At 42.6% G+C, this 15986-nt stretch overlaps 1 protein-coding gene across 7 annotated transcripts in view; it reads right to left on the reverse strand.

The window, feature by feature from the left end:
* Window positions 1-7590: 7590 nt before the first annotated feature.
* Window positions 7591-15986, reverse strand: part of EXOC1 (exocyst complex component 1) — a 409496-nt gene continuing 401100 nt past the window's right edge. For 4 of the 7 annotated variants that reach the window (XM_078678171.1, XM_078678169.1, XM_078678170.1 and 1 more), the window contains one exon: window positions 7591-8226. In XM_078678171.1, the coding sequence (XP_078534297.1) occupies window positions 8074-8226 (153 nt within the window). In that variant the 3' untranslated portion in view covers window positions 7591-8073. The remainder of the gene's footprint in view (window positions 8227-15986) is intronic. The other 3 variants (XM_078678166.1, XM_078678165.1, XM_078678172.1) reach the window with 1 other exon arrangement.

Below are 15986 nucleotides of genomic sequence, written 5' to 3' on the forward strand. Positions count from 1 at the left end.
TTGGAGACTACTAGGCATGATATGTTTACAGGTTAGCAGTCTAGTGTTTAGACTTGCGAAGGAGATATATTCTAATTTCCGGGTCGAGCTTGAATTACTTCCGGGTTGCAGACGCCAGTGAAGCGAGGGCGATTCGGCCCCAGGTAAACACCGTTCGTCCATTAGATAATCTTATTACCGCTTTCTTTATATATTTTACGTATTTATTCAGGTCCTCTAGCTAACGTTGGGCAACTAGAACTAATAGGTCTTGTTTCCCTGGGTTTAGAGTGAGTGTGAACACACGCATCTGTGTGTTTCTGAAGGACTCTTACTTGGCCACAAAAAGTGGGAACAGTGATTATTTGTGCACAGACGTGCGGACTACTGATGTCTTCGGCAACAATTTATTCATTATCGGGTAAAAGATGACACGTTGGGGAAGGGTTTCGTTTTTCTAAAAAAAAAAGCTTTTGATGGTCAGATATGCGAGTTTGCAAATTGTTTCTGATAGACCGATTGTCTTTTAGGGTTGGCACATTAGGATGCAGGCTACATTATTCGTACAGAAGACGGGACATTCGTTCTCTATGAATTGGGAATTGAAATTCTATTTCTTTAAAAGGCGGTAGACTGTAGGGCAACCTCCGGGTTGGTGTGCCATTTCTGACTTAATATAGCGGGCATCAAATGGTGCAATGTTTTGAGTGATTCACAAACTATTGGCCTAGAATTACCAGTGTGCTTTTTTTTAATTTAAACAGTCCAAGAATTTATAGAAATGCCACATAAACTTTGTTGTTTCATTGCAGAATACTAGTACTAGGACATCACTCGCATAGTATAAATAGCTCTATTTGACTTACGCACGCATTATTAGCTTAACTCTGAAATTTGGCACTAATTATTTTGCAGAGTGCCATATACCGTTATCTTCTTAATACAAGGTTACCCTGCCGGGTTGGAATTATCACCGAAGTTGGGGTAAGAACCCTTTTTGATCTGGCTTTTCGCTCCTTACAGGGTGGTACTCAACCGTTGGAGAATGGAGTACTAATACCTTGCCCTTTTGTGTGTTTTCTCCCTCTTTTTCTCTATGTCTCACATGAGTAGCCTAAATACTAAGGATTCAGCCATTGAGGTATTTTTGGAGAATTAATTGTTTTTATCCTCTTACTTGTCACATACACGGGGGTTGCTCGCGGTTTATGTGTGACGCCTCTTCTGGATTTGACCATTCATATAATTTGCAATCGGAACGACGATGGAGCTTATAAATGCCCTTGTTTTTATTTTTATTTTATATTTTATAATTTTTATTTTCAGTGTATTAATGGAGAGTTGTCACGGGTGTCTTTTCCCATTCGCTTATCACAACCTACATGAATTTCCGTTGTTTGTCTAATTACAAATATGATTCATTCACGATAATCGCATTACAGACTTTGATATTTCCACTACTTGAGGGTTCCACTGGATGAGGTGTTTTCTGGATAGGAAATTTCACATCTGTGTTTGCATTTGTATATATTCATTATTTGAATATTTTAAAGCAGCCTTGCTACAGGTCATCCTTTTTTGTATTTTTCCAGCCCTGAAGAGTTGTAGTATCTGTGAATGTTCAGACCTACAACGAAACACGTGTCGGCTGGCTGTAAATTTGTCAATGATTTGATGACCAAATAAAAGGAGATATATAAGAAACCCCAAGAAGCGACATTGGACAGATTTCCATTAATTACATTATCACACTGTTTGTTATACTTGATTTGAGTGCGCAGGACTTTGTGTTTATGCTCCAGATGTGTATTTTGCACATTTAAATTGAGGTTTTTTTTGTGGGTCCCCCCTCCCTGCTGGCACCAAAACTGCTGACCATTTACAGTAAAAATACTTTGACGTTAATACTGTTTGAGCGCCCATCGATCCCGTATACTTAATACCTTTTCTCTGTTGTGCAGGAAAGTGATCTACACTGAGGTGTGGCAGAATACATTTGAGGAACTGAAAAAGGTACTATGCACTGCAACCATACTGAAAGCTCCCGACTATAGTCAAACACTCATTGTACAGACGGATGCCTATGACAATGGATTTGGAGAGGTGCTTGCTTAACTGAATGACAAAGGTAGAGAGCGTCCAGTAGCCTTTACTAATAGGAGGTTACTACCCAGAAAACAGAACTTGACGGCTATTGAGAAGACCACCTGCCCTTGGAGCATGGAACACCAGCTCCTGCCTGCTTGCCAAGTGACCAGTGTACTCTGAGGGAGAGGAGAGCGTTGGAGGGGGTGAGGTCCAGTGGAGGGTTCTGGGTGAGTGGATCCCCATATGAGGTGTGAGGAGACTGCTGTCATACTGATCAGGTTGTTGTTCGTGTGGAGGGAAAGCAAAAAAAAAAAAATTATTGATGGACAGAATGTTGCATGTCATACATTTACCCCGAAACAGAGATCTGGGCCTAAAGCCATTGTTTTGTGCTCCCATGCCTTTCCGTTTCCGACCCAGTCATATGCAAATCAGTCTTGACCCCGTTCCCCATGGGAGCTGTCCAACCCAAACTGCCAGTCCAGGTCCTCCCTGGACTGGAAACAAGCATCCTGGGACCAGTTTCGGGGCATCATCCCTCATCAGCCAGGCTAGTTTTGACTCCAGTGGTATTGCAAGGAGAGCACGGGACCCACATCTGGGCATAACCGTCCCACTCGGGGTGAAAGGGTCAAGACTGATTTGCATATGGCTGGATCTAAACTGAGGTGGCATGGTGACCAAAAGAACGATTGATTTAACCCGTTATCTTGAATGGGGGTGAATGTATGATTTATTCATCATTCCGTCCATCATTTATTTGCGTATCATTTTTTGCCCTAAGTAGGATGGGTATGCCCAGATGTGTACCCTTTGCTCACTGTGCCACTGGATTCAAGCCAGCCTGGCTGACGAGGTGTAATAATCCGAAAACAGTGCCAGGATGAGTTTCCAGTCCAGGGAGGACCTGGCTTGGCAGTTCAGGTTGGCCTGTTCCCATAAGGAAGGGTCTAAACTGGGGTGGCATGGTGAGCAAAAGAATATCTGACATTTCTTGAGATATCCCTTGTATCTGCCCAACAAGGACCAAAACTCAAGGATGAAACATGCCACGCAAATGAGAAGGGGTTTCGAGTCCTGAAGACAGAATTCTTTGAGACCTAGAAAGAATAATACTTCACTACCAGTTGACATTGTGGTACATCATACTTTTTGTTTTTGGGTACTCTTTAATGTACTCGTACATGCCTTTGTGAATCTGCCCCGAAACGCCCATCTCCCTATTAGTATAAGCGTGAAGAGGACACAGCCTTTTGTATGTGTACTAACTGCATATGAATATTGCCAATTCACAAAAGGCTTGCAAAAGCTCGTGCAGGGGAAATATGGAGTAGTACTTCACATATTCGGAAACTCCTCTTTCTATCAATTCCTCTCAAGTGTTGCAACCAGTCCATATGTAGAGTGTAGGAGATGGATCTTCTGATATTACCAGATCATTAGAAATCCTCCATGAATCTCAAAGGAAGGGAGAGAACAATTCAGAGAACAGAGCCTTAATATGTAAGGATATATCATTACATTGTTTAAGCCTGGGAAAGCCTTATTGGAATGTATAGCACAACTACTTTGTTTGGGCTGTGTGAAGCACAGTTTCATACAGATTTGTGAAAAAGCACAAGGTTTTGACTTTTTTTCTCCCACTTTCACCATGAACCACTTGAGTCACCCAAGGGTGGGTCTAATGAGAAGTGTGCTAGTAAGTGTTGATGCAAATAGAAAATCAGAAGTTAGAAAACTCTACACATTGAGTCATGTGTACAAACTGCTCCAACAGTCCAGAGACAAGATCACTGCAACTAAAACAGGGCAATTTTTGGAGGAACGAGACGAGAGAAATATCATGAAGAAGTTGATGGAATGTGCTTTTGATGTCAGCTTTCACTTGATGGATTAAAGTGAAGTCTTTATTAAATAGGACAGTGAGACTGTACGCTTTAGGTACAGCCACCACAGAAGGACCCACAAAGTCTATTCAGGTGCAGGGACAATGTGACAAAAACTAAAAAAGAAATGTGTTGTGTTCACTCAAAACAAACTAGTTTAAAACATATAGTTTGAAGAAGAGGACAAGGGTGAACACATTATCCACTACATTGCAAAGAGAACATGACTTTCTACCTTAGTTAATCTGCAGCAGCCAAGCATCCTGGTGGGGATACAATATTTTGTTTCAAAGCCTAGAACCATGGTGAACGCCCTTGCTGACCAAGTAAAGGCCATAGCTCCCATTATTGATAATGGAAGATGAGATATCCTCTATCAAGGAGGAATCCTTCCATATAAATACATATCTATCCTTTGTATGGTTCCCACAAACCCTCAGATTTCAATTTCCTGAAACCTAGTCTTCTCCCTTTAAGCACACAATCAGGAATAGTTCCTCTGTGTTCTCTTCTACCACGCAATATTAATTCCAGAACATTTTACTCACCTTAGGGGCAACAGACTCCTAAAGCAATCTGGTAGACTTAGCATCCTTGTCACGGTATTCCCCTAAATGTTTTGCCTTCACACCTCCTGTTCTTCTGAATTCGTTTTTGTCAGCATTAGGGCTCTAGTATATGGTACTACATGTATCCAAAGCATGAAAGTTAAATGCTGCCAGTGGACCAGCAGCACACATTGCAACACACACTAAAGTAGCATTTGAAACATTTCTCAGGCCTTCCATAGCAGCCTGTAGTGTAGTTCTAAACTGCCATTTCAACTTTGCAAAAGAAACCTTTCTTTTTAATGCATACCAAATAAACTTTTCTTTTTAATAAATATATATCACCCCTAAGGTATGCCCTAAAGGCTCACAGGTCAGTGTGCCTTGTGTTTAAAATGTAGGACATGAGTATTTAGGTTGTACATGTCCTGGTAGTGAAAAACTCCTGAAGTCGTTTTTCACCACTGTAAGGCCTATCTCTCCTATTGACTAACACTGGGTTACCTTGTTACAGTTGACAATTGGTAACTTTGGATTGGGAGTAGGTAGAGATATCATATTTAGAGTCAAAGGAATTGTAATTTAACATCCTCTTTAATGGCAAGTACGTTTTTAAATCACAATTCTGAAAATGTCACTTTTCGAAAGTTGCCATTTTTCTGTGCGAACCATTTTGTACCTCTGCCAGTGTCCTGGGTCACATGACTGTCAATAGCTCTGCTGTTGGACTTTGTGTATTCTTCCCAGACAGTAAGACAAAAGAGAACTATGTGTGAGCAGGATGGGTTATCCTGCCAGGATAGGTGGGGTGGAGCTGTTCCTTGCCTCACTTACACTTCAAAGGACTTGCTTGTAACACACACACAAAGGACCCAGATACTAGTCTTTTGCTGCCACTCCAGACTTCTTGGAGCCTTGACAGGGGAACGAAAGAACCTTTCAAAACCAGATGTAGAGGGTAGGACAGTGTTCTCCCCACACACAAATGCTGTTACCAGGTTTAAATACTGGACCCTCAGAACAACACTTCAGTACACTGCTGAACCTGTAGAAGACTCTGAAAGGCTGCCCTGCTGCCCTGCTGCTACCTGAGGACTGGGAAACAGTCAACAAACGGACTCACCCTGCCGCTGATAGCTTGAAGCTACCAGAGGACTGCTTGCTTTTTGAAAGCAAAGACGACCATCTCCTGGAACTCAGCACCACCAGAAGTGATTCCAAGGGCTAGTTGGTTGGCCTCCTGTGAGAGCTACGGGTAAATACCAATCTCCTGAGGCCTTGAACCCACATGCTAGCCTCTACTGCAGTGAGCCCTAACCCCAGAAGAGGTGTGCCACAAGTCCTGAACCCTTGATAGTGGTGTTGGTGGGACTTCTCCAAAAACATAGATTTTTTTTTTTTTACAAAAACTTCCTGGAGAACTGACAGAGACCTACCTGCTGACCGATCCGCCCAGGTGCATCACCGGTCAGCCTTACATTGTGGTAGCTACCGCTACCTTCTTCTCTGGTGCAGCAAATCCAGTTCAGCTGTACCTCGACAATGACCAGCTCGACATCGATGACCTCAACTCGGAAATCCAATTTTTCCTACTTAGAGCTTTTTCCTGCCACCGTCAATGGCTCCACCAAGACTTTGTCCAGAGGCTTTCCGGTGTCGACGACTCCTCTTCGGACTCCACCTGCTTCCTACCCACTTGAACTCTACCTTCTCCAAGATTTTTCTTCAGAATTTTTTTTTGTCTGAAGGAAAGTCAAAACTGGGCCCAATCCACTCCTTGTGTCTGACTCACGCTTCAACGCGGTAAGTCTTAAAGTTTGACTTTGACCCGGTTTCACATGATCAGATACCCAAGGATGATGCTTTGCTCTTTTACGTGCTAGATCTGACTAAACACTTTAAATATCCATAACTCCGATTCTACTGATTGGATTTAATTTGATTAGGTGTCATTTTATTTATTACAGTTTTCAATTTTTCTAAATTGGTCAGGGATTTTTCTATTGCTGTGTTTCCACTTTATTAGTGGTTGTGTTCTGCATAAATACTTTACACTGTCTCTAAGTTAAGCCTCACTGCTTTTGTGCCAAACTACAAAAAGGAAAAGCACAGGTTAATTTAGTGACTTTTATGGTTCATCTTGACAAGGATTGCTCTTGGTGCCTGAGTGTGGCGTTCACCCCCCTCAACCAATAACCTAATTTCTTACACAAGCAGTCTTACAAATTTTGTAATTACATAAGAGGAAACATCCTTTAGCTGGAAGGCAACATTGTGAAATGTTTTAAGTCCAAATGGTTTTCTCAAGTGCATCTGTATATTGGCTGAAGTATTAGGTGATGAAAAGACTCAAATGTTCTGTTTTCAATCCAAGAAAGGTAATCCACAACTACTCAATGGAAAGCTTCACCACCCTCAACCACTTTGAAAGATACTCCAGCAATCATTATAGTGTCAGATTTGTGCTCGCTGATCTGCAGGTATGCAACTGCTTTATTTTTTTCTTTTCCTCAGGCAATAGTGCAATGTTATTTTGTAAATGGACATTTTCTGTAAACCTGTTAGTCTGATTAACATTCAAAGACACTTATACTGAATGTCAGTGTGACTAGTATAACCAACCTGCATAGACATAAAACTTCTAGAAACACTTGATCATGAAGAGGACCACTACCAGATCGTTGGACTGTACACAGCTCATGAGAGAGCACCCAAGCTAATATTAGATCAAGGGTGCAAGATCCTGATCTCTGTCCATGGGAGAATACCTCATTCCTCCCAATTATAAGTACACAGACAGAAATATAACAATTATTTTCATCCATTTAGAGACATGCTCACTACAGGAAGAATGGCATATGTGACAAACTTCAAAAGTAGAATAGTACTGCAGCCCGTCTCTGTAAGTGCTTAGTAGGATACTTGAGATTATATATTTGGGAAATTAGAGCATTATTTGTATTGATAATAAAAGAAATAACTTAATAAATTATGGTGTTCGTCAGTCAATCACCTTTCCTGAGTGACTGAACACAGGGTATTGATCCTAGAGTGTCTATTACATTTAAACATCACTGTAGATGCCAGAATGTTAAAAAAACAATACTTTTTTTATTTAATTTAGTAAGAACTTAATGCTTTAGCAAGATACATGCACCGAAAATATCCATAATATTGTAGTGCAAACTGTAGTTGACATGATAAGTAAAGTAATGCATGGTGTTTAGTACTCACCCAACAAACAAAAACATGTACACTTATCACAGAAAGGCGAGTAAGGAGTATCTCAGACACAGTAGGCTCTATATACAGTGAATTATATGAATTACATTTCAATAATGTTTATAGAATAATAGATCCCTATTGATTTAATACAAACTATGATGTAGGGCACTTCTTATGAAGTTTGGGCTCGATCTTTGACCAGCAGTTGCTACCACAATTGCCAATTGTATAGACATAATTGTATTTTGATATTCACAACAGCTCACTTGGCACACAATTACATTCAAACAGCATATCAAAGTTTGAAAGTCTTTATAGTACTACTCTTTCATATAAATTCTCGGTTGCTAATGAGACTGTGCAATGCTGGAGAAGTAGTCAAGAATGTCTTCTATTGTAAATTCCATAGTAATTCCAGATCCTTTATAACACCGATTAATTAAACCTTCAAAGTGCTTGTACTGGCGAATAAACTCGTCTTGCATGGAGTGCCACACCACCTGTTAAAAAACAAATGTTACATTTGTGTTTGCTTGTAAAGTAAATGAGCTACAAGCTTTTCCAAATCTACTACTGATACAACGAAATTTAAAGTTAAACAGAACAATTATTCAAACACTTTTCTTTTAAATTATAAAGATCAATGGATTTAACATTAAAGTCAATTTAAACGAAACTTTTTTTTTCACAACCATAACATACTCTGGCTAACATATGGATAACAGAAACTATCACTTCATAATAAAAAAAATAATGCATTCACTCTAGCATACGACTAATTAGCATAGTTTTATAGACTTGGTGATTTTCAATGCAATAGGCTTCATGGCTTCGTCCTATGCCTGCTTCCCCTAACCCTACAACTGTATCTCACACAAGTATCTCTTCAGGTGCAATTATAGATTTATCTTATTCATTCTTTTAATCTACATGAAGTAATATTGTCGTGCATTTAGAAACGCGCTCCTGTAGGCAACCATAAAGCAAACATTGCAAAAGCAGTTTTGTTTTCTTTCTAGTAAAAGTGCAAATTCGCAGTTTGGCGATTTTGTATAACTGGTGGTGCGGATTGGTGATCTAGTAAACGTGATGAGTCAAAGGGTGGATAAATCAAGGAATGGGTAAGTGACTGGGTAACTTCTACGGACGCATTATGCCTGGGTGCATTAATTAACTGTAGGAGTGCGAATGTATGCCTGCCTGAGAGACTGCAGAGATAGGTGAATGGCCGCAGGAATTCATGGAACAATAACTAGTTTGTAAACAATGCTTCATTCAGGTCCTCTGCTGTTTCTAAGCACCATATTGGTGCCTGCTCCACTGAACTCAAAAGGGTGGAAGGATAATTCAGCCTTCAAACCTGTAATCTGCAGATCGTAATGGTTTGTCGTGTAAGGTATGAAGAGACCTTTCTGCAACTGGGGGGTTGTGGAAAGAAGACTGGAAGTTCTATAGACTGGTTAAGGTGTAAAGAAGAGACCACCTTAGGAAGATATTTGGGTGGTCCAAAGGAACACCCCATCTCTATGAACCTGAATCTTCCAAGGTTAAACACTGGAGCTCACTGGCATGCTTTATTGACGTGATAGCTACCAGAAAAGCTAATTTCAAAAAAGAAACTGTAAGGGACATGACTGGAAGGGCTATACGGGGTCCCTTAAGTCTTGTGAGGATAATATTAAGATTCCACACCAGCGCCTGAGGCACCCGGGGAGGAATGACGCTGTTGAGCCCCTCTATAAAAGCTTTCAGGATTTGAATCCTATAGAGGGAGGCATGTTGCTTATTTTGGAGGCATACAGCCCGACCACCAGGTGAAGCCGAATGGAGGGGAAGGCAAAACTAATCGTTTGGAGGTGTAGGAGGTTCTGAACTGTCGCTAATAACAACAAGAAATCCTGAGGTCTACAACATTATTTAAAGAGTGTGGAAAGACCACTGAACTGTGGCTGCCAGGGAGGTAAATGTGGTTTGAGAGGCAGTAGCAGCATGCACACTTCATTAAGAATATTCATGCATTCTGGAGGTAGATTGAGATAACCAAATTTTAAGACATCAGGAGCCAAATCGCACAATTGAAACTGTTTGGGTCAGGGTGCCTGGTATATCCATGGTTCTACATGAGAAGGTCCAGCCTATTGGGGAGCCTCTTGTGCGGAACTACCAAACGTTTGTGCAGAGTGGTTATCCAGGGCTGTCTGGCCCAGACGGGGGCCACTAAGAGGAGGGTGAGGGAGGTCTGCTGTAGCTTCCGAACCACAAGTGTAATGAGGGGGGAGAGGTGGAAAAGCATAGGCAAATATCCCTGACCAGTTCATCCATAGTGCATTGCCTATGGGAATCTAGAGGCAAAGTTTGGGCATTTCACGTCTTCTGCTGAGGCGCAGAGGTCCACTTCCGGAAACCCCCATCACTGGAAGTAGTGCAGGAGGACTGAAGGGTGGAGTACCCATTAGTGGACTTGTTGCTGCATCCCGCTTAGAAGGTCGGCAAAATGAGTTAATCATTGAGCCATGCTGCCATAGTTCAGTGACTCACTGTAAAGGAGAATTTATCTGAGAATTTTCTGCTTGCATTTCGGAGCATCCCAAAGATCTCTAGAAAATTCAAGTCTGGATTTCTAGCCATCTCGTATTAGAGACCGCTGTAGTGGTTGCCCTTTCAGAACTCAACCGGTATTCCCCTTTACTGGGGACAGACCTTTATGTTCTTCTCATGTGTTCTTCCTGGGCTGAATGACACTTATCACACTGTTATTGGTGAAATACTGCAGTGACATATGGAATGATAGAGTATTGCTAACCTTAGTGCAGCAGGTGCAGTAGTACTGGAGCTCAAAGATACGAAGGGCCCACTACAGTCTAATTATGTCTCTCGTAGACCTAACACTGACACAAAAAGCTCATTTCCTTGCTTGCATATGGCACTATTGTCAACCAAGAATCCAGTTCAAAATACAATTTTTGCACTGGCTAGTGATAACAAATGTCGGCCATTCACTGCAAACGTTGGTGTAAAAATTCACTTGTACAATTTATGTAACCTAGCTTCCCCTCTTTATTTTAATTTTTTAAGTGCTGTGGATTTAATAGTAAATGTAAGACATAGGGCCAACTCTAAGGACCAAGGCATGTGTTGCAACTATCTTTATATAACCTGGTGATCACAGATTAGTATCCAGGTGGGTCCACTCAAATTCTGAACCCTCTAAAGCTGATGGAGTATCATCAAGGAGTTGGCTGGATGGTGGGGTGAACAGAATACTCCCACTGTCTACAGACTATGATATCGGACACAGCCCAGTCTCCCCCTAGTCGTACATTGATCCTCCACTTAATTGCTTTGCCAAATGCCCTTGCTCCTATTTTCCTATCCTCTCTCCACTGCTATCAATAGTACACATGGCTCCGGGCCTATGCACGACCAGCATGTAAAAAAGGAGGGAGCAGTTGGCGGACAAGTTACACAGCTCAACTATAGTTGTTCTAAGCAACAGCAAGCACAGCCACATTGAATAAGCCCCACTTTTATCTACAGAAACCTACACATAGAGAGCCAAGTCTTGCCAACAATAATGGTATCAGAGCCTTTAGAAAGTACAGAAATGCCCCCAAAAGTTGGCTAATGGTGTATGAAGTATAATACCTGCCACTATGCTATGCGGCTGGACACAGCCCATCTCCTCCAAGTCTTACTTTGGTCTACCATAGTATCCCCCTTCTTTCTCTGATAGCTCCCTGCTGAATGCTTCAACTCCTTTTGCACCACAGTCTCCCCACTGCTATCAACAACAAGCATTAAAGTAATTATCAGTTCAGTACCCAGTCAGTGGCTCAGGGCCCCAGCATGTGGGATAGTAAGGAGTTCTGGTGAGAACCAAGTACAAATCATACCTCTAGTGATTCCTACAACACTCTACTCATGCCAGTAACCTCATTGACTGTGTAAAGTCAGGTCTAGAACACTAAACCCTTGTATAACCACACCCACTGCAAACCGAGACCACAGCAAGCCAAGCCTTGGCAAAAGCAATGGTAACAGAGCCAAAATACAGTACAGAAATGTCCATACAAGGAGTAGCCTCAACCACAACAGTCAGTCTCCCTAAACAACCACCTTGAACCACAAACGTGACTCGCCTGACAGCCTTGAATCCCCTAGGTAGTCGCGTTTCACACAACTTACTCTAGCTCTACCCCTGATCAAAAAAGACAATCTTCATACTCAGAAGGCCATTCATCCAACCAACTCTTGTCAGAGATTCACATAACAGGACCATACATGACCTGGCACTCTACTCTGTTTTGCCAGGTCAACCAAGCTCCTACACTGCTGTAATAAAGAACTAGCTTACTAACATTACAGTGATGACAGAACGAATGTGGAGAAGTCATGGAAAGCATGCTGCTGAAATAACAGCTGTAGAATTTAGCCTCAAAAGCTGGGTGGAGAAATTAGTGACATGTAGCTTTTAATACTACTGAAGATGGGATTTCATTAGCACACTTTACATAAGACTTCTCTAGGTTCTTTGATGCATCTTGCATGCACTAAACAACTATTTGGTATACAGAAGCAATAATAACCTTTCACAGACATTCCACATTTTCTAACACAGGGATGGTTTCCAAGATTGTTAGGAATGGTGTTCCAAAGTGAAAGAAACTCCTTGATGTAAAATTAGACAGAGTAATGCAAATGCAGATGGGAAACAGTAAATGTTTTCCTGATGATCAAAGGTTCTTTCACTACACAGGATCACCATTTTATGTTCAATGTAAGCAGAGGCAGTATGAAAGATGCATTTGTGCAAGAAATTGAATTGCAACCAAATAACCTTTCAGATTCCTGCTGAGATCTGATACCTGATCAATGCTTTTCAAACGCACAATTACAATAACCCTAACATTATGTGCAATATTAAGCCTATTTATCAGTTATTTTAGTGCTCTTAGGAAGATGGGGTTGGTGCAATCTGTGTTTACCTTGAGGTACAACTACATCTCTCTACTAGCTAGGGATTAAGTGCATTATTTGCGAGAGAGATGGAAAAAGAAAACGTTACTTACCCTGTAAGCCTCTGTTAATGGCATGTAGTGTTGTAGATTTACATGCTGTGCATACTCTTGCCATCTAGTGTTGGGCTTGGATATGTGCAAGTTGTTTTTCTTCGTAGAATTCTTCTAGAGTCATGAGGTAGTGCGAAATGTGCATGGTCATCAGCAACATTGTTACATTGTTTTTTCGCACAACGGGTGAGGATGACTAAAGCAGAGCAACACAGGAGTAAACAAGCATTTGCAATGCAATAGGTCTCGGCATTATTTAAGTTTGAGCTATTATTCTTGTAAATGGCAATTTGTTTTTGCTTTATGCTATAGTTTTCTTATGTACATAAAAAGCTACATATAAAGTATTTGTTGTTAAAATTATTTATGCAGTATTTAAATTTGTTTGCATAAAAGATTACAAAAATATCTTAGCAAAAAAAGTTAAACTTTTTAATGGTAATTGACTAAATGTCCATTTGGACATTTTAATTTCAAATAGGTAAGTGTAAACATCACAAATATATTGTGCAAAGAGTGCAAAATATTTTAGAGCCGCGATTGGAGCCGTGTTGACATAAATAAATAAATACCGCCTTCGTATCCTCGTTACTCTGCCGGCCTGCGACCAGGAAGTCAGGCAGGCCGGCGCGACACCCGGAAACAGGAAGTAGGAGGGCGGGAGCCTACCCCGCCTCCCACGGAAGAGCCGCGATTGGAGCCGTGTTGGGACCACCGGAGCAGGCAGGAGCCTACCCTGCGCCCCGGTGCCTAACGAGGGAAGACGAGTCCTGCTGCCGGGCCCTGCAGCTGAGGAGAGCCGGTGAGTGCGTTGCTGAGCTGCTGCTGCGGGCGGGAGGGCGGGAGGGCGGGAGGGCGGGCGGGCGGCCGGGAGGGCGGGAGGCGGAGGGGCGGGAAAGCATGTACGGGCGGCCTGTGTATGTGTGTGTGCGCGTGTGTGCGTGCGTGTGTGTGTATGTGTCTTGGAGTGCGTGTGTGTGACTGTGGGATAGGGGGTGTGTGTGTGAGCGAGTCGATGTGCCTTCGCGCATGCGTGAATGTTGGTGCGCGTGCAAGCAGCTGAATCCAGCCGGCCAGAAGCGCGTGACAGTTTTGTATCCCTCATTCCCCGGTGTCAGCTAGCTATAAGTCTCCAGCCTGACGCATCCTTCGGATGCGATTACAGGCCGAGACCTAAAAAGCTGGTAAAAAGACCGAGTAAGGGAAGTAGAAAGTAATGGTAACTGCAAACAGCTAGATGTGTCCGGGAAAGAGGGTGGACACATGTGAATCTGCAGAACTACATGCCTCGAACAGATGCTTAAAGGGTAAGTAATATTTTCTGTTCAAGGTATGTTTGACTGTATATATACATGCTGTGCATAGACTGTAAAGCAGTCCTCCCCTAAGCGGTGGCTAGCCTGTGGATGCTGCAGAAGACTGAAAAATGGAACAAAGTACAGCATGACCAATATTAGTTTAGTGGCGGGCTAATATGTCTACACAGTAGTGCTTTGTGAAAGTGTGTGGTGTAGACCAGGTAGCTGCTTTACAAATGTCAGTTATTGGGATGTTCCCATGGAAGGTCACAGAGGTCTCTTTCCTTCTGGTGGAATGAGTTTAGGAGGAACAGGCAAAACTCTTTTAGCTTTTGCGAAACAGGTTTGGGTGCATTTAACTATCTGGCTATGTTTGACTTTGATAAGGCCTTTCCTTTATGTGATTAAGAGAAAGCAACAAACAGCTGCTGTTTTAAATAAATTATGGTTTTGTTCTATCTATGTAGTACATTAAGGCTCGTTTGACATCTAAAGTATGAAGAGACCTTTCTGCAACTGAGGGGTTGTGGAAAGAAGACTGGAAGTTCTATAGACTGGTTAAGGTGTGAAGAAGAGACCACCTTAGGATGATATTTGGTTGGTACAAAGGAACATCCCATCTATATGAACCCGAAAGGTTCTTCCAAGGTTAAACACTGGAGCTCACTGACACACTTTAGTGATGTGATAGCTAACAGAAAAGCTACTTTCTAAAAGGAAACTCTAAGGGACATCTGGAGGGGCTATACGGGGTCCCATAAGTCTTGTGAGGATAATATTAAGATTCCACACCAGGGCCTGATGGAACCCGGGGAGGAATGCCGCTTGTGAGCCCCTCCATAAAAGCTTTCAGGATTTGAATCCTGAATAGGGAGGCATGTTGCTTATGTTGGAGGCATACGGCTACACCGCCAGGCCAGGCATAGCAGAATGGAGGGAAAGGCTAGACCAATAGTTTGGAGGTGTAGGAGGTAACAATTAATGTTCTGAACTGTGGCTGCCAGGGGGGTCAATGTGGTTTGAGAGGAAGTAGCAGACAAATCTTTTCTATTTGGCAGCGTAACAGACATGAGTAGTTGGCCTGTGCGCTTCCTTAAGAATATTCATGCATTCTGGAGGTAGATTGAGATATCCAAATTCTAAGACCTCAGGAGCCAAATCGCACGGTTGAAACTGTTGGGGTCAGGGTGCCTGGTTTCTCCATGGTTCTACATGAGAAGGTCCAGCCTATTGGGAGCCTCTTGTGCGGAACTACCAAACGTTTGTGGAGAGTGGTTATCCAGGGCTGTCTGGCCCAGATGGGGACCAACAGGATGAGGGTGAGGGAGGTCTGCCGTAGCTTCCGAACCACAAGTGGAATGAGGGGGTGAGGTAGAAAAACATTGGCAAATATCCCTGACCAGTTCATCCATAGTGCATTGCCCATGGGAAACTGGAGGTGAAGTTTGGTCATTTTGCATCTTCTGCTGAGGCGCAAAGGTCACTAGAAATAGTACAGGAGGACTGTAGGGTGGAGTACCTACTAGTGGACTTGTTGCTGTATCCCGCTTAGAAGGTCGGCAAACTCGTTGTCCACTCCCGGAAGGTACTCCGTCAACAGGTGGATCCTGTGGTGGAGACACCAGCACCAGATGGGCTGGGCGAACAGCAAAAGCTGAGGACAGCGGGTGCCCCCTACTTCTGACTGGAATACATGGCTGACATGTTGTCTATCTGTAAGAGGACTAACTTGCCCACTATGTGCATAAGGAACGCCTTAAGGACTAAACAGATCGCTAGCAGTTCCAAATAGCTGATGTGGAGATCCCGGTGTGTGTGACTGCCTGACCCTAGACAGTCCGGTCTTGAAGGATGCATCCGCTGTGACAGTAATCTGCGAAATTGGGTTGAGAA

The sequence above is a fragment of the Lissotriton helveticus genome, chromosome 2_2 (genome assembly GCF_964261635.1).
Source record: "Lissotriton helveticus chromosome 2_2, aLisHel1.1, whole genome shotgun sequence".
Taxonomy (NCBI): Eukaryota; Metazoa; Chordata; class Amphibia; order Caudata; family Salamandridae; genus Lissotriton; species Lissotriton helveticus.